The sequence below is a fragment of the Solanum verrucosum genome, unplaced genomic scaffold (assembly GCF_900185275.1).
Source record: "Solanum verrucosum unplaced genomic scaffold, falcon-dt-bn FXZP01000094.1, whole genome shotgun sequence".
Classification (NCBI taxonomy): domain Eukaryota; kingdom Viridiplantae; phylum Streptophyta; class Magnoliopsida; order Solanales; family Solanaceae; genus Solanum; species Solanum verrucosum.
In genome coordinates this window covers 979,834-998,575 of record NW_026019970.1, presented here as the reverse complement: position 1 = coordinate 998,575, position 18,742 = coordinate 979,834, and the positions used below count along the sequence as shown (strand labels likewise).

Here is an 18,742-nt window from a genome sequence, read left to right as displayed (position 1 = left end):
ATTTATTATTCTCACCAACATATAGTCACTTTAACTCACACCTCACGATTGTGAAACTTTTCAACATTCACTTGAAACAATTAACCGGCATGTTAAAATAGTTGCCGAGGCAATTAGCAAGATGGCACCAACATTTATACAACCAAAAAATATGACTGGTGTACATTCCAAAATTCGACATAATACTCAATTTTGGCCTTGGTTTAAGGTAAAATTTCAATCACATTAATAATTTTATTTTATGGCCTTAATAAGTGAACATTTATATTTTATGTGTAAGTTATTAGTATTTAGTTACATATTTCCTATCAACTTTGTTTAAAGAGATAATATTTTTTTTATGACTTTGCATTGTCTTGGAAGCACTATTTTTATTACTCTTACAAACATTATTTTTATGAAGTGCATTCTATAATGCTTCCAATTTATTTTATGTTCACTAAACTAATATTGATGTATTTTTTTATTTGGTAGGATTGTGTTGGTGCGGTTGATGGAACATATATAGAAGGGGAGGTTCCTAAAGCGGTGCAACAAGCATATCGTAATCGCAAAGGAAGAACATCACAAAATGTCTTTTGTGCTTGTGATTTTGATATGCGATTTACCTTTGTTGTTGCTGGTTGGGAAGCTACTGCACATGATAGTAAAGTACTTGAGAATGCACTTGTTGAACCAACGTCACAATTTCCATTTCCGCCACATGGTAACTTTAAATTACATCCTTAGAATAAATATTATTTATTTACACAAAGTTGTCTCATTTACGTCACATATGCTTTTAGTAATTCTTTATAAAATGTTTTTTGGTAGATAAATATTATGTTGTTGATGCTGGTTTCCGAAACACAAAAGGATTTTTAGCTCCATACAAAGGACTACGCTATCATTTGCAAGATTACCGAGGAAGTGAAAGAGAGCCTCAAAATGCCAAAGAACTATTTAATTATAGGCATTCATCTCTGCGCAATGTGATTGAACGGACTTTTGGAGCTTGGAAAAATAGATTTAGAATACTGAAACAACGCATGAACCATTATGATATTGATACACAAGTGAAAATTGTCATAGCTTGTGCAGTGTTACATAATTATTTGCGAGAATACCAAAGTAGTGATAAAATATTTATGGTCTATGAACATGAAGATATAGTTGCAGAGGATATTGACCAACAAATGGCTCAAAGTAAAAATGTCGGTTCGTCTTCTCGGTCACATGATCGAGAAATGCAAGTTTAACGTGAGGAAATTGTTCATACTATGTGGGAGGATTATATTAAAGACTAGTACACTACAATTTATGTTCAATTTTTTTATTAAATTAAAGTTAGATGAAACAATTACTTAAGTGGAAAACAAATAACTTTGCAATAATTTATTGTGCAATTTTATAATTTTTTGTTTATTTGATAAGATTGAATAAACAATTGGGGCTATTTTAATAGTTTTACAACTTATGGGATTTTTATGTTTATGAGAAAATATACAACACAAAAATTACATATCGCATGTCCAAACAAACCTTCAATTTCATCTCATGATTCCATATCATGATACCATATCATAATTCCATATCATGATATCATATCACATGGCCAAACGGGCCCTTAGTATACCTCAGCCATCACAAGTAAATATAACCCAGACTCTCAGTCCTCACCTTTTATTTATATGCACAACCCGCAATACCATAACCATATGTCAACCACATGTAACAACAATCACGAATACATAGACTCCTAGTCACAATATCATGAAATCAACTAATACCTGAAATCAACCAATGCCTGTAACATGTTCTCTATGCTCACAAAGCAATTACAGGGTCCTCTCATGGAACCACTACTAGAAATTTGATCTAGTGCAACAGTTCAGTTACCGTGGCAATAGGCTGCTACACCGTTGCAGTACCTCTAACACCACGGTTTAGGCAACCGCTACAACAGATCGCGTAGCAATAGGTCTGCTGCAACGATTAATTCCGACAGTTCAAATAATCGTAGCAATAGCAGCCCCTATTCCGTCGGTTTACACTTTAAGTATTTGTCGACGGTCAATAATCTATTGGGACGGTGTTTAACCTTTGCAATAAATGTTTATGCAACAATTATTTTCATGTTATGGCTACAATTTTCTCACCATTTTAGTCAATTGCAACAGTTTTTATATTATAATGCCACAGTTCTAAACTACTACGACTATTATTCTAGGGCTATTGCTACGGTTATTATAGGATAATGCAATCATTATTTGGCTATTGCCACAATTAATATTAGGCTATTGCTACATTTATTATTAGGCTTTTCCTACAGATACTATTGATCTACTGCCACTAATATTATAAAGCTATTACAATAATAAAATAGGACATAAAATCCACAATTCGATCATGAGAAGAAACTATTCATTACCAAGATTTCAATCAGAGATCAAAGAGGTTAGTAATATCAATAATAGCAAAATATACAAATAATTTTTGTCTGTTCAAAAAGGGTGAAACACACCACAGTTTTCAATCTTCATCAAAATCAAAATATTTATAGAACATAGATGATTAAAGTTAATTAACATCAATCCAGTCAATTCCTAGGTCAATTCTTTAGTACTCCTGTCATCTCCTTCTATTTCATCACCTACAATAAAACACAAAGCAGTTTAGCAATGCTTACATTAAGTTATGATAGTGGAAGATGTGAAAGTTGATAGTCATGCATTCACAATGGTTGTTCCTTTGCAGATTGTCATTTGAACAGTAAACTTGTACTCAATGAATTTAACTATTTCTTGAAGGAAATAATATGCTAAATAGGTTCTACAAGGTGCAGCACATACAATAGTTAACTACAAGAAGACATTCTACCATCTTCGTAGACCACTCCAAGGTGAATAAGTAGTAACATCGAATAAGGTAACCATTAAATCACTCAAAGAATCACTAATATCATGAAGTACTTAACCAACAAGAGCCTAGATATAGGGATGTCAAACGTAAGATCAACATCACAAATATAAAAAAAAATGACCATTACACTCAAGTCATTATTGCATAGATCTCAACTTTCTTCCATCAAGTTTCACAAAAATAAAATTCATAAAATTAGTTAATTATTTCCTTATATCCTACCAAGTAGCAATAAATTTCACACCATTTTGTGGTAACTTGACATTGTAAAACTTAAAGAAAATAGAGTATTTAAACTCACTTGTAATGAATGATGAAGACAAACAAGAAGAAGATGAAGAAGTTGAAAAAGAAAATTAGTTAATCTAACCTTGATCAGCCGCTTGTGCAGAAGTACTAGCTTCTCTTGGAGGAGGAACGAACAATGCAGCTAGTATGTTATGATCAATTAATCCTGCATTCTGAAGTTGTGCAATTACATCTGTTAGAGCTTCTTGTCGCATAGTTTAATTTCTTTTGTTCCTCCATTTGTTTCTCCATTTTTTGCATTCTTTCTTGCATTTGTTGCACTACATCATCTGTGGCATTTAAAAAATGGTCAGAATTTCCAGCTTTTCTTTTCAATATAGTCTTTGTAACCCCCACTCCATATAGTCTTAGACGTCCCAGATGTTCAGGACCCATGACGGCTGAAAATGCATCAACAGATTGATCATTTGTGTCCATTTGTGTTTCAATCGCTTCCATTTCAACCTAACAAAGCATATCCAACAATTACCCATGTAAATTAAAATTTAGAACACATAATTGATCTCAATAAATACTCTTAAATAGACAACATTGATACAATTTTACTAGTTGTGTTTTTATTCGAGGTCTTGTACAAACACCCAGGTTTCCTTGTTCTTGTGACCACAAAGATCTCCTTAGCTGATACAATTTCCTTTTCTTTTTCCTAGTCACACAAAAATAATTAAATTCCAAAAACTGCTTAAATAACAAGTCAAGAATCAATAATAAATAAGAGAACACACCAATTTGTTATGCACTAAAGCAAAACTCTTTTTGCCAGCGGTGTGTGGGTTCATCAGCTTTTTTCAATTCTTAGTATTTGTCTCAGACATTTTCTGCAAAAAATAAATAAATGAATAATGTAAACTCAGAGCTTATGGTGCTACCGAATATTCTAGACAAGGACAATGTTCCTTATTTTCTAAGTAATACCAAAAGGTAAAATTTGAATGTTATACTAGTGTTTAGACTCTAGCTAAAAGTCTGCACAAATGCATTTCTGGCAATCCTCCATTCAAGTTGCTTCTTGTTTATAGAATGTATCTTATTGGAAGACTCAAAATTCAGTCTTAGTAATTGATAAAGTACAAGAAATTTACTTAGGTGATACAATTGATTATTCTTCTCGACTTAACAATGAGCTAGACATAACAATCCCACTCAATGAACATCAGTGGAGGATACATATTGATCCATACACATCATCTCTCTACTTCTATGTGAATCGCATATGGCTTCAACGAAAGATAATAGAAAAATTAGGTTACTTTAGAGTCGCACGCTCAAATATCACCTTGAAAAAATCAAGCTACAACAACACTATCACAGAAGAGAATAGAAAAATAAAAAAGTTGTCAGCTTCAGACTCTGAAATACATTTTAATTACCTTGAATTTCTCAGACTTCCAATATTTGAGGAGCTCTCTAAACTGACATTCTGGAATATGACCGGGCTTTTTTGCCATTCGAACTTCATCATTGTCATACGGGTCATAATAATTGATCTTCAAATCACTTCTATGCCTTCTCCAAGCTTCCTGAATTGTTACCAAAGTCCATTTTTTCGCAACTTCAGGAATAATATATTTCTCCTATACTTTCATGTCATTCAATTAACCAACAGATGCAAAATACTTTGACATATATTTAATTATTGAAAATTTCAGACCTTGGCGTAATCCCATAAATCCTTTTTAGTGTCCATATTCCTCCAATCAAATATATCAAATGGGCAATTTCATACCTTGTTCTTCAATTAATTTTAGAAGATGTCCTTTCTCTGACTCTATAGCTTGAACAATTTCATTTGTTGTCAATAATCGTCGTTTTTTATTTGCTAAGAATGATAATGATCCAGGTCTAGAGAAGTTCTTTTTTTGCTCTTTTGTTTCTTTTCGAAGGCTCTTGTTGACCTATTCAAATCTGAACAAATAATCACCAAGAACTTAAAAGGCACATTTTTTATCAGTAGAACTGCATAAATCTAACTTTCTGATGGAACAACAACAACAATAAAAGTGACTAGGGCTGGACATTCGGTATTTCGGTTCGGTTTCGGTTTTTTTTTTCGGTTTTTTCGGTTTTCGGTTCTTGTATCATGTGTACCGAACACCGAACCGAAATAATTCGGTTCGGTTCGGTTTTTATTATTTCGGTTTATATTATTTCGATTCGGTTTTTGTTAGTTCGGTGGCTGGTTGTTGCTGGTCGGTCGCTGGTGGTCGCCGGTGGCTGCTGCGTGCTGCTGGTCGGCTGCTGCAGTGCTGCGTGCTGCCTGCCTACTGGGTGTCGCTTGCGTGTTGGCCTGCTGCGTGCTGGTCGGTCGGTCGTCGTTGGCTTTTTGCTGATCGGCCAGTCGCCGGAAGTGGGAAGTGGAACTGGAAAGTGGGAAAATAAAGTGACTGATGTGCGGCTAACTGCTAAGAAAAGATTGAAAACAAAAATCTGAAAAAAAAGTTTGGAAAGTAAAAGGCTAAAAGCTGAAAAGTGAAGTTTGACCTAATTTTGTCTATATTTTTATTATTTAATATTACTAATTAATATAATATTAATAATATTATAAATATAATATAATATATTTCGGTAAACCGAAATACCGAAAAATACAAAAATTCATACCGAAAACCGAACCGAAATACCGAAAAATACAAAAACTCATATCGAATACCGAACCAAAAACCGAAATACCGAAACCGAAATACCAAAATTCTTCGGTTCGGTTCAGTATTTCGGTTTTTCGGTGTTTATGCCCAGCCCTAAAAGTGACAATAGCAAATGAGCATAAAGCAAGAAAGTGCAATTATACATAAACAGAGATTCTTTTTAGAAGAAAATCATGTGGATCTACTCCAAGTTTTTTGAAACTTCATACTATCTAAATGGCTACGTGCACTAAACATAGGTTATCCCTCGCTTTGGTTTCAGTAGTCTTGCCATTTGCAGCAGATGGTATTAATAGAAAAATAGAAAAATTAATTCTTAGAGCTGATAAATTAGAAGTTGAAGTGATCAGTCTTGAAGCATTAAACAAGAATGAGGCAGTAAATGGAGATGGAACATTAGTTCTGAACAAGCATCCTAACTTAACTGTAAGGGTAGTACATCTAATGCTTCTAATAATGTCAGCAAGTGATGGACTAGCAGAAGAAGAAATGCAAGCCTTTAGCTACATCTAATGCTACTTTGAAGTAAATCAAGCACCTAGCACCAGTAAATGAGAAAGATTCCAGAATATGAGATCAGATAGTTTCAACTAGCACACAATCTGACTTTTTCATCTTGAATAACTTAGTGTTAGCCTTAGTGAAAGAATTTTCTACAGGAAACATAAACAATAGATATTTAGTGTAGTTAAATGATTCATGAATGCAAGTTTTCTAGTATTTTGCTGAAAAACCAGAATGCTGATTGATTTTCTTAAAATTAGAGCAAGTTCATCAGTCATTTCTTAACAAATTCACAGTGGGTAACATGCTGAAAATTTAATGGAACATGGGAATCAATATTTTTTTGCATTTAGTAAATCAAATAAGGCTATTTGTACGGTCCAGACCTAGCATTTTTTTTGTCAATGCTTGTACATAACCTTACCTAATGCTTAATTTCAAGAGCTCGTCCTTGATTTCATTTTCATAAGCTGATCTTACATCAACTACAAAACTCAGTCCATTATCTTTATACAACAAAATTTACAGGTAAAGAGTTTTTAATGCATGTAAATGGACAACCAAATGATATGAGTCACTTGTAGCTGAATAAGGTAAATCAGAATCTACAAGCTAAATATTAATACATCATGAGGACTTGCAAGTGCAAGTTAGCATTTCCTAATCAGTTTACCAAAAAAATAGATCTGAAACTCTAAGGTTCAACATCAAATTCTCAAAAGATCCCTAAATATAAAATGTCATTTTTAAGAGAAAAGCCATCAGAAGCTAAACAAAGAAGAGTTTAGCAAATTCAAAACTTTAGAAATCTGTATATGCAATTTCCAAGGACTTTATATAAGGTATAGGGCCGCCACAATATGGAATAAGAAATGAAATCAAACTAATGTTATACAGTTAATCGTCTAGTATGTAAGAAGTGTAGGACTGACCAATTCGAGAGAAAATAATAACAAGATTAATAAACTATCAGATTTCATAATTTGGTAAGCACAAACGACTGAACTCTAACCAAATACATATTAAACCAATCCTTCAAAAATTCAATCAGAAGCAATGACACTTAAATAAATGACCTTAAGCAGAAACAACCCAGAATGCTTGTTGACAAAGAACATAACTCACACTGCTGGAAACATGTAACCAGGCCAACAAATTCAATTGACAAGAGAATAAACTTTAAATTCTACTTATAATAAGCCCCGAACTCGCACATGCGAAAGATATCAAAAACGGATTTAGACGAAGTGCTGACTCTATTCACAACAAACAAAGACACAGAAAATACCAGCCCATGTTATAGCTTAAACGATTTTTAAACAGAATCTTGATTACACTAAAAGAGTTAAAATCAAAAGTCCTCTAGCCTTAAACAAGATCTGGCTTTCACAAATGAGAAAAATGTACAGTCTGAACTTAAAAACAAGATTAACTTGGATATTAAAATGAAGGCCAAATTCGAAAACTAATTCAGAAAAAAGTCAAAATATCCGGTCTTTTAAAATAGTAACTAGTCATAATGGATGTTTATATCCATTGACATACGAACCGTAACATTATAGAGAACAAGACCAACATCTGCAATAATCAAATAAGGAGTATATGATTCAAAACATAAACACATTTAGACACATTAATATAAGAAACACACTTTTTTTTTATAAGATTATAAGAAACACACTTAATATTGAAGGAAATTCAAACAGGAACACAAATCACCTTAAGGAACAGAAATGAGAACTAGAAAAGGCATCAACTAGTAAAGAAAGCAAACTAAATCAGTAAGATTGTAGCATACTAACATATTGAGTCACATAAATCGATCAATTAATCAAAATTTCAACTAAGGAACTAGAACATATAAAAGAGTATTCAGAGTTTAAACTATAATTCCAAAAACTGAAAACGAAATCCAACGAAAAGGAATTTACCTTCTTTGGAGTAGCGACACTGAGCACGAGCTAGCCACAAGCTTCCACGACCATGAGCCGATTTCGATGAGCTTCGAAAGGCAAAAGAGTCTCCAATCTGAGAAAAAACTGAAAATAACCCCTGTTTAAGAGGTTGAATCTTTGTATTTTGGACGAGAAAAATCAATATTTCAAGATGATACTAATAAAATTGAAACAAAGCTTCTTAATGAACTTTCACAGAGAGTTTAGAAATCTTCAACAAATTAGAAATACAAACTCAAAACCACAAATAGATTACATCGCTGACCTAAATTGGAACAAATAACATAAATTGCAAACAAACCCACTTGTTATTCTTTAAGACTTTTGAGAAACCCTTCAATGGAGTTTCAGATTATACAAAATATTATATGCATAACAAATTAGAGACAATGGGAACTTAGAAATAATGGAGTAGACAGAGGAAACTTAAAAATAGTATACCTTTATATGCAAAAGCTTGCGGTCGAAGAAGATTACTGTTGGAGAATAAGACCAATGGAGATGAAGAAGAAGACTTGTCAAACCGAAGAAGAAGACTACCTCACTATGAAGAAGAAGAAGACTGGAGCTTGTTGAAGAAATGTAACGCCACTAACCGGAGCTCACGTTATTCTTTCCATTTTTCAGAAATCGGCCTTTTGGAAGAAGAAGACCAAAATTTTAACCCTAAATGAAATAAATGGCACTTTAGCTAAAGTCTAGTAGTGGAGGGAAATATATTTTTGGGGAATAAAATTCACGGGTCAAGTTAAATAATTTTTTTCACTAAAATAACCGTTGCCACAGAGTCTTTTAGTGCGACGTTTGTAAAGTGTGTTGCCTTAGAAAATCTATACCAACGATTGTAAGAATGATGCCACGGTTATTTTTAATTATTGTTCTATTTGATCCCTTGATATATTGCGACAGTCATAACCGTTGCAATAGATAATATATTGCAACAGTTGTAAATGTGTCGCCAAAAATGTGTGGCAGTAGGTCAAATTTCTAGTAGTGAACCTCAATCGCATACATGGTCTTCTCATGAAACTCAAACCAAAGCTTTAAATGTCATATTATGTATGGTATCCAAGCCAACTATATATAATCATAACAGGCGTGGTATCTGAACTAACCATCTATATTTATATCATGTATAATATCCAAGTCAATCGTATATAATCATATTAGGTGTGGTATCCAAGCTAACCATATATAATCATACCAAGTGTGGTATCCAAGCCAAACTATATATCTTGTACCAGCGTGGTACTTGATCCAACCAATAGTCACAAACAATCATGCATAATCACATAGCAAAATGAGCAAAACCACTTGAAAACCACAAGTCAGAATCACAAGTCTAATACATGAGATTAACTACATGATGTCATTGCATATGTCTCTCTCCCATCCCATGCATTGCACAAATAATACTACTAGGCAGTAAACATGCATATATGTGTGTGTGTGAGTGCACGTGCATGTGTGTGTGTTGGACAACACAAAATATCACCTATGTATCAATGGCTCAATACTAAGTCCCATTATGAGTACACATATTCATTCCCCGGGACATACCTCCCTAGTATCATGAATCCATACTATTTTCGTTTATTTAGTTCCTCTTGATTACCACAAGTTCCAGAAATGGCTATAACCCAACAATTTTATAAACACATAACCTTACAACTAACATCAAAGCATCCCAATAAAGGAAACTCAAGATTAACAATCAAGAACTAAAGAACTACCCATAGTCATTATCTTTTTCCGCCCTAACAACAATAAACAACAATATTTAATTATCCAGACTCCATACCCGAAGGCCTAAGCATAAAACCTCCCATCAATCTACATACCATGCAGTAGAAAACATGTCTAACTACTTAATTAATAAAACCTAGCCTACCTGGGCGCCAAGAAACTGTTGTAGAAGTCTGATCGCGAACCTTGACTCCTTGTGTGAAACTTCAACTTATTCTTGGTCTAAAATAATAGTATAATGCAAAATCAATCACAAATGACTTAAATATATCAAGATTAATTATATGCAAATCCTAGGGTTTGCATATAATGACTTAAATCTCAACTCCTAGGTCAACCTCATGATTTTTCCACCAATTCTAGGGTTTTCCACTAATAATTCACCTAGAACTATAAATTCCATGGTTATACTAGTGAATTATGATAAATATATCAAGAATAAACATTCTTAAGATTAGCTCAAGGTCTACACCCTAAAATCCTCATAAACATGGATTTTCTACACCTTAGAACAAATTGAAACCATTCTTTAGGCCCACAACCTCATACATCATAACAAAAAGGTATAGCCAAACGAAATAATCACATAGTTGTCAAGAAGAGCAAAAGAATGATGGAACTTGGAGATGTACTGGAGTGTTTTTGCGATGAAGTTGTTTCTACTGGTGTCTATTTGCTGAATATTTTGCCCACCAAAACAGTTTTAAACCAAAAACCAAATGAAGCTTGGAGAGGTATAACAATTAACAAGTTCCAAGATAAACTACTTATATGTGTGTAATTTATGCTTTGATAAATTTACAAGGTCGACATAAGCTTGATGAAAAATGGATCTTTATTGAATATATCACACAATTCAAGATTTATAAGCTATACAATCCAGTGAATGACAAAATTATAGCCAGTAAAAATATTGTGTTTAATGAAAACGAAAGCTGGAACTTTATTCCTGAGAGTGAAAGTTCAACTATTCAGTTATTGCCTTATGATGCTATTATTAATCAAGAGCATATATATAACAGATCCTTTTCTGAAAGGTCCATCAATTCATGCACCAGAAACGTTTCCACTACTGAAAGAATTTTCAACTGAGCCAATTCTATTAAGAAGATTAACAAAGGATAAAAAATCAAATTCCAAATATGTTGATAATATGTACTTTTGCTTTACTTGTTTCGGATTCTATTTTCTTTGAAATTTCTAAGAAAGAGGATAAATGATGCAAAGCTATGAAAGATGACTGGTTAATTTTCTAGAAGGAAAGAAAGATATTGGGTTCAAATGGGTGCTCAGAACAAAGTATCATGCAGATGGCAACATCCAAAAACACAAGGCAAAGGCTCACCGCAAAAGTTTATTCCCAACAACAAGGTATATATCAACTTCAATGAAACTTTTTCTCCTTTTGCTAGCTTTGAAACTGTGAAACCTTTATTAGCCTTGCCTGCTAATTTAAATTGACCAGTGTACCAATTTGATATTAAATTTGTCGTTTTGAAATGGTGATTTGGAAGAGAAAGTTTATGTATCACAGCCTGAAGGTTTTGTAGTTCATATCAAAGAAGATAAGATTTACAAGTTAAAAAGGCACTCTATGGCTTAAATAAAGCCTTGTAGGCATGATACTTCAAGATTGACTCTTATTTCCACGAAGATGATTTTGAAAGAAGTAAGAATGAACCTAATCTTGATGATGTAAAACGAGAAGTTAAAATGATTTTTTTGCGGGTATGTCTTTACGTTGACAATATGATAAAATATGGGTTTGAGTGAATCTATCGTCATTGAATTTAAAGGCTGCATGATAAAGAATTTTGAAATGTATGATTCTAGTCGCTACATTATTTCCTTTTGTCTTGAGGTGAAACAGGGAGGTGATGGCATATTTTTTTCACAAAGAAACTATGCAACAAATCTTTTGAAAAAAAATTAATATGGTTAATTATAAAACTGATTCTACTCCGATGAATATTAATGAGAAGTTGTGTCGTGATGATGGTTAAATACAACTTAGTTTAGAAGTATGGTTAGTGGTTTGAACTACTTGTATCATACAAGATCATACATTTCTTTCTCAGTTGACGCCGTATCTAGATTTATGCACAATTTAAAAGAGCTTCACCTTGGAGCTGCAAAGAGAATACTGAAATATATCGTTGGGACAACGGAGCTTGAAATTTAATTTGATATTCTAAAATAATAAATTTCACATTAACTGGTTTTACTAATAGTGACTACGCATGCAACATTGATGACAAAAAGAGACGCTTGGTTTCTTGTTTGCTTTTGGATTTGGAGCAATTTCAAAGAGGCAGGAAGTGGTGGCCTTATCAACTTCATAGGCTTAACATATATGGTGTAGTGGTGTAGCAACTTCTACAACTTGTCAAGCAATTTGGTTAAGAAGGCTTGTTGCACAAAAATATTTGTAACAATACATCTTGACGAAGAACCCAATATTTCATAGTAGAACAAATTAAAGCACATGAAAAATAAACTTAACCCTAAACTGAAAGTTAAATAACCATTTTTTATTTTTGGTTTGAGCATTGGATATGAACCAAGTGTGTTGGTTTCAACTTGTCAACTAAGGAATAATCTTATAGGAATTATGTGACAATTTAGAATCACAACAAACATCTAGCTACTAACTTCAACTCTTGTCACTAATACAATGAACAATATATTGATGATTAAATTCAAAAGCAAATAAAATACATAACAACATACATTCAATATGAAAGAAAGATAGCCAGAAAAGAAACTTACAAAACATAGAAAATTATATCATCACTAATTATCATATTGACATTTTATTTTGGATCACCGCGGGATATTTGTATTGAGTAGTAATGAAGATTTATCTGAACTATATTGTCCCAAGAAGAGGCTATTATTTGTGTAGGAGCTGGGATATTGTCCAGAGAAGTTGTCGATACCTGTATTAGAATCAATTGGAATTATAAACAGATCGTTTAATTCAACTTCATTATGATCTTCATGTACGTGTTCATTAGTCCAAGGGCTAGTGAACTTTCTTAAACTCTCAAGTTCCATAGCCACTTCCTTCATCGTAGGCCTATCTTCCCCGTGCAACTGAAGGCAACTCTTAATGAGCTCAACAATCTTTTGAAGTTGCTCAACACCTCCTTCTCTTACAACTCTATCATCAAGAATTTCAAATATGTTATTCTTGTTCATCGACGAGATAAAATGCTCCACCAAACATTTGTACTTGTCACTTGTATCCCTCAAAATAGGTTTCAATCCTGTTAAAAGTTCGGCAAGAACTACTCCAAAACTATAAACGTCACTTTTATTTGTCAATTCACCTGTGTGGAAATATTCAGGATCTAAGTACCCTAATGTTCCTTGAACCAATGTAGCAACATGTGTTTGGTCAAGAGGGACTAATCTTGAAGCTCCAAAATCCGCCACTTTTGCTGTGTAAACATCATCCAATAATATATTAGTGGATTTGACGTCTCTATGAATTATTGGCATGGATGCAGATGAATGAAGGTAAGCAAGTGAACTTGCTGTCTCTGAAGCAATTCTCAATCGATTTTGCAAAGATAACCATGGGACTCCATTTTGGTTGTGGATATGCTCGTAAAGAGTTCCATGAGAAACGTATTCATAAACCAGTAAAGGCACTTCATCTTCCAAACAACACCCGAAGAGTCTCACTACATTTCTATGGTTAACTTGAGTAAGAATAAGTACCTCATTGATGAACTGTTCAACTTGATTCTCATCCACAAACTTAGATTTTTTAATTGCAACTATGCGATTATCAGGTAGAATACCTTTATAGACAATTCCATTTCCACCACGACCAAGAATTCTATCACTGGCATAGTTATTCGTAGCCTTCTTCAACTCGTCAGCTGTAAAAATTTTGGTTGCTTCGATGCCACCCTTTTTAGAGGAGATTTGTTGTTTCAAGAGTAAACCACCGTTTTGTTGGAAGAATTTCTCCCTACTTTTAATGAGTTTTCGTTTCTTGATACAAAAATAGAGAAAAATTGTCCCAACCACGAGGGATATAAAGACGACTCCCATACCTGTGTTTATAACAACAAAATTTAAAGGAGATGAATTCCTTTAATCATTTTAATAAACAAGTTCAATTTTTGAGAAACTTACCAATAGAAAACTTGATCCATGGGAACTCATAGTTCGAGTTTGGTGCAATACAACCACGACCATCACCACTGAATCCTTCTGGACAAGAACAACTGTAATTCCCTGGCGTGTTTGTGCATTTGTGTTCACACATATTGGTACTCGAATGAAGACATTCATCAATATCTAACATGCAAAACAGAGAAATATACCACATTAATCCCTCGCGCTTTGCCTTTATATCTTATCTTTTTACATAGGTTCACTAGCTAACAAGTTAGCTAATTGGGGTGAACTCACTGAGTAACATGTTTTTCACTGAAGTTGTTTCTTTGCCTAATCAAAGTTAGAGCTCTTTTGAAAAATGATCTAAGATGACTTTCATGTCTTAAAGTTATCTTTGAGAAATATTTTCACCGTTTCAATCTATATGACTTAGTTTAACTCAACACGAAGTTTAAGAAAAAAAATGATAATTTTTGAAACTTGTGATTTAAAATAAGTGTAAAATGAACATTTTAAAGTTAAATTCTTACTAAATGTAGAATTATGTCGTTCTTTTTTAGACTGACTAAAAAAGAAAGTGAGTGATATAAACTGGGACTGGGACGGAGGAAGTTGTGTTTTTAGATTCACATTCAATTATAGTGTTTTTAGCTTTGCATTCAATCTAAAGTAAATAGTTCCATAAATAATAAAAAAAATTATTTTTTCTTCTTTTCAAATTTATCTTTATTTAGATCGATGAGCTTTTACATAGCCAAAAAATACTACATTAAATTGATACTAATAATAAACTAATGGTAATTTAGTGAAAACATTTCTTACTTTATAAAGGTGAGTAATTTCTTAAAGATCATGGTCAAACTATGAATACTATCGGACAGAGGGAGTAATCTAAAAACAATTGACATTTTAGGAATTCAAGGTTAAACTTGACAATAGACCCAACTATACCCTTTAATTTGCATTCAAAAGTATTTTCTTTTTAATAAACTCAATTTTCAAAAAATATCTAACAAATATAAATAATTTAATAAAGTATACCTTATATATATTATTATTCATAATGAGCATGAAAAGAGCTAAAAGGGAAAATTTAAAATGAGACGGAGGGAGTACTAATTTTGGAGAGAGTGAATGATCAATGCGTTAGTGATGAATAGGGGTGACAAAATGGGTAAATTTTATGGTTATCCGCTCGACCCAATGTATTCTTAATGGTTGACTATCCAATCATTTAAAGTGGTCAAATATGGATGAACACGTATATTAGCTCTTATAAAATATATAAAACAGATACTCATAGTCATGGGCATCCACCAATTGCACTGCTCGTTTAGTAGAGTGTATAAGAATAGTAGTGTTTGTATTAGTTATGCTTGTATTAATTATACATAGATTATTTTAATGTGTTGTTTGATTTGATGCATTAAAAATAGTATGTATTGCATTAAACAAATTATTTACAAAAACACCCTTCACTTTTTACGGTGGAAAAGATGTAAAAAAGGTTTTGAGAGGCAATTGAGTCTTTTATCATATTAATGCATGCATTAAAACCATTGCATTGCTAATACCTAGAAATCCATGGTATTAGCTAGGTACTAGTAACATGCATTTTAATTAAGTGTGTGTTTATGAAGAAAATGTTTTTTATTTTTTTTTCTTTCAATTTTCTCATTTTGATTGATTTAAGTGTTTTTAAAAATGGACTTATATTCCTCTAATTTTAAGAAAAATGACTTTCATACCTAAAGTGAAAAAATATTTCTCAAAACTTCTTTTACATCAGAAAAATGTTTTTCAGAAAAATATGAAAATATTTTCTTTCATACCAAACATACCCTAAAAGGGAAAAATAGTAAGGAGTTTACCCATTTTTATCCTTATCAATTACTGCTTGATTCAAATATATTATTCATTCTCATTTAATTCATTTTACATCAGCTCAAATCTGACTCGATTGGTCCATTGAATAAATTCACGTCCAATGTGTTAGGTCCACACTTCAATCAGGCAGAAAAGGTACTACTTTTTTATTTCTAGTGATAGTGGAGTAAGAAATAGGGAAAACCCTATTGTCGTATGTAGAGGTGGTAAAATCAAATTCAACTCGTCCAATTCGTTTAGGTTTGGGCGGGTCATCGATCCGCTCATTCATTACTTCAACTCATTTCAATCCATTAAAAATTGGATTGATATGTAACTTGAATTGACTAATGAGAATTCTTGTCTTTAAAAAACTTTTAATTTTAATGACCTAGGAATTTCAGTTTCTCTCCTACCACCCAACTTAACCTATTAAATCACTTCTTCTTATACTTTGTTTCTCTTTAATAAAAAAAAAAAAAAAAAAAAATCACTTTCTAGCTAGTAATAAAAGTAATTAGGATATCAACTCAATTACCTTGGCAGCCCGGACCTATGTATGGATTGCCTTCATATCCCAGGTTACACCTGCACCGATATTCACCAATACTGTCAGTGGAATTAACACAGTGGCTATTATCGAGGCAAGCATAATCTATGCGTTTCTCTGCTTGAACACAAGTAAGATTTCCGATGGTCCAATCTAGCACGATAGGGACATTATGGTTAATCCTCTCTACAAAATTCGTATCATTTAGATCCATCAATCCCTGAAATTTAAAACGACTAGCCTCACCAAGGAACGCATAGCCACATTGATTAAAAGACCAAACACCTGTGTGATTGTTAATGGTTCTCATCATTGTTTCGAAGGATCTCATGCCCTTTCGTATTTCTACTTGACAACAACCATCTCCATGATTACATGTTCCTTCAATAACCGCATCACTAGAATTACGACAGTAAGAGATACAAGCACTAGCGAAGTTAAGTGCACCTATAACAGAAAAGTCATCACAACCAACGACGGTGAATTTGTTAAGGTCGGAGAAACTATAAGGGTGTGTTTCTCCTAAATTCAACGATGCAGGATTATCTGGGAGTAAAAGTGTTCCATCGGATGAGTAACAACTCCAGCCTACAGAGTTAGATATGCGCATTTCTGAGTCAGAGATGTCGTAGACTTGAAAGTTATTACCTATGAAGGGTGTTGTGACGTTACATTCGATCTCAAACACGGGGTCTAAGGCACAATCAGAACCAATTCCAAATGGATATGGAACTATAAGGTTTCCACATTGTTTTTGACATCCTGGTTTTGTGATGATAGCAGCTTTTGTGATTGTAGTAGGATTTGTATTGCTGTTGGTGCTTTGTGCGTTGGCTGATCTCAAGATTAAAAGCATACACATGAAAAAAGAAAAAAACATAACAATTTTCTTATCCTGCATGGTTTTGGAGAATATGTGTCATAGGTTATTGAGTAACTAAAGCTTTCCATATATATATATATATATAAGTAGAAAGACCTAAACGATTTTTTGGTACTAAGGATAAGGAACCGGAGAGATTGGAGTTATTTGATTTTTCTAATTTTGTAAATACCCGAGAAGAGGGACTATACTAAAATTTCCACGTACGACGTTGACCCTTTGGACTTTTATCACCAACTAATATTCCAAAGGCAAAGACTATAGCAATGTTTTAAGTCTACACGGAATCATTGATTGTTTATCTTTTGTCTTGAATCACTCTTTTCTCTATGCAATAAGTACACAAGCAATTAGGGGTCGTTGGGTAGCTGGTCAAAGTTACGTAGTATTAATAATATAGGAATTACTTATTAATGAATTTATATATATTATTTTATGTATGTGTTAGTTATTTATGTATCGTCGATCTATTCGGTTTGATTTATTGATTTTCAATTTTTAAATATGCTAAACTAGTAACCAAATCAATAAGATATTTTTTAATTGATTTTGGTTCTTAAAGATTTGATTTTCGATTTAACCAATAAGAAATTACTTATAAAATAAATGTACGACTTCTCCAATAATTTGACGCGACAAGGCAATAATGTAATTTTACAGAACACTCATAAAATAGAAACAGTAATAACTAACATGAAAAGAACTATACAAGTGCAACAAAAAAAGAAATTAGGAGGAATAAGGTTCTTAAGGGGTCGTTTGGTAGGGAGTGTTAGGAGAAATAGTCCTTGTATTATGTGTAGTATTATGTAGTACTATGTTTGGTAGGAATTTTGGGCCCATGTATAAATAATCCATGGATTAGTTATACACCCTCCATGGTATTATAGGGTGTCTAACTAATACCTTTCATTTGGTGGTATTAGTAATACATGAATCTAATACCATGGGATTAATATATGTAAAGACAAAAATACCCACTCAAATCCTTTCATTTTGTTTATTTTCTTGGTTTTATGTTTTATATTTGTACTAATAAATGTATTTAAATCTATTAGCTTACAAACTTTATTATTTAAATAGAGTTATTTGTAGCTAAAATATGAGTTATTTAATCTAATTATTATTAATATTAAATATTATAATCGTACTAATTTCCTAATGTTGATGCACGAATTTAAGAGCTATTTTTGCTATTTAAAAACATCTTGAGTATAAAAAATAGTTTAATTTATTTTGCTATTTTTTT

The 18,742-nt window shown here is 32.6% G+C and overlaps 2 protein-coding genes across 2 annotated transcripts; both read right to left on the bottom strand.

The window, feature by feature from the left end:
- Positions 1–2,585: 2,585 nt before the first annotated feature.
- Positions 2,586–4,759, bottom strand: LOC125817070 (uncharacterized). Its single transcript, XM_049496651.1, has 5 exons — positions 4,581–4,759; positions 3,936–4,028; positions 3,749–3,856; positions 3,381–3,654; positions 2,586–2,632 (listed from the first exon to the last, which is right to left on the bottom strand). Exons 2-5 carry the CDS (start codon positions 3,987–3,989, stop codon positions 2,586–2,588), a joined length of 483 nt encoding a protein of 160 aa, XP_049352608.1. The 5' UTR covers positions 3,990–4,028; positions 4,581–4,759.
- Positions 4,760–12,883: 8,124 nt separating this feature from the next.
- LOC125817151 (wall-associated receptor kinase 2-like) lies at positions 12,884–17,511 on the bottom strand. The gene is made up of 3 exons (XM_049496712.1): positions 16,599–17,511; positions 14,210–14,374; positions 12,884–14,127 (listed from the first exon to the last, which is right to left on the bottom strand). Exons 1-3 carry the CDS (start codon positions 17,509–17,511, stop codon positions 12,884–12,886), a joined length of 2,322 nt encoding a protein of 773 aa, XP_049352669.1.
- Positions 17,512–18,742: the final 1,231 nt, after the last annotated feature.

Bases quoted from the DNA above. Each gene is read 5' to 3' on its own strand.
- LOC125817151 (XM_049496712.1), bottom strand. From the start codon at position 17,511: ATGCAGGATAAGAAAATTGTTATGTTTTTTTCTTTTTTCATGTGTATG. The intron at 14,375-16,598 runs GTAATTGAGTTG...TTTGCATGTTAG, and splicing joins CATAGGTCCGGGCTGCCAAG to ATATTGATGAATGTCTTCAT. The intron at 14,128-14,209 runs GTAAGTTTCTCA...TTATAAACACAG, and splicing joins ATGGATCAAGTTTTCTATTG to GTATGGGAGTCGTCTTTATA.
- LOC125817070 (XM_049496651.1), bottom strand. From the start codon at position 3,989: ATGAACCCACACACCGCTGGCAAAAAGAGTTTTGCTTTAGTGCATAAC. The intron at 3,857-3,935 runs GTGTGTTCTCTT...TTGTGTGACTAG, and splicing joins CTTTAGTGCATAACAAATTG to GAAAAAGAAAAGGAAATTGT. The intron at 2,633-3,380 runs GTAATTGCACAA...GTTTTATTGTAG, and splicing joins GACAAGAAGCTCTAACAGAT to GTGATGAAATAGAAGGAGAT.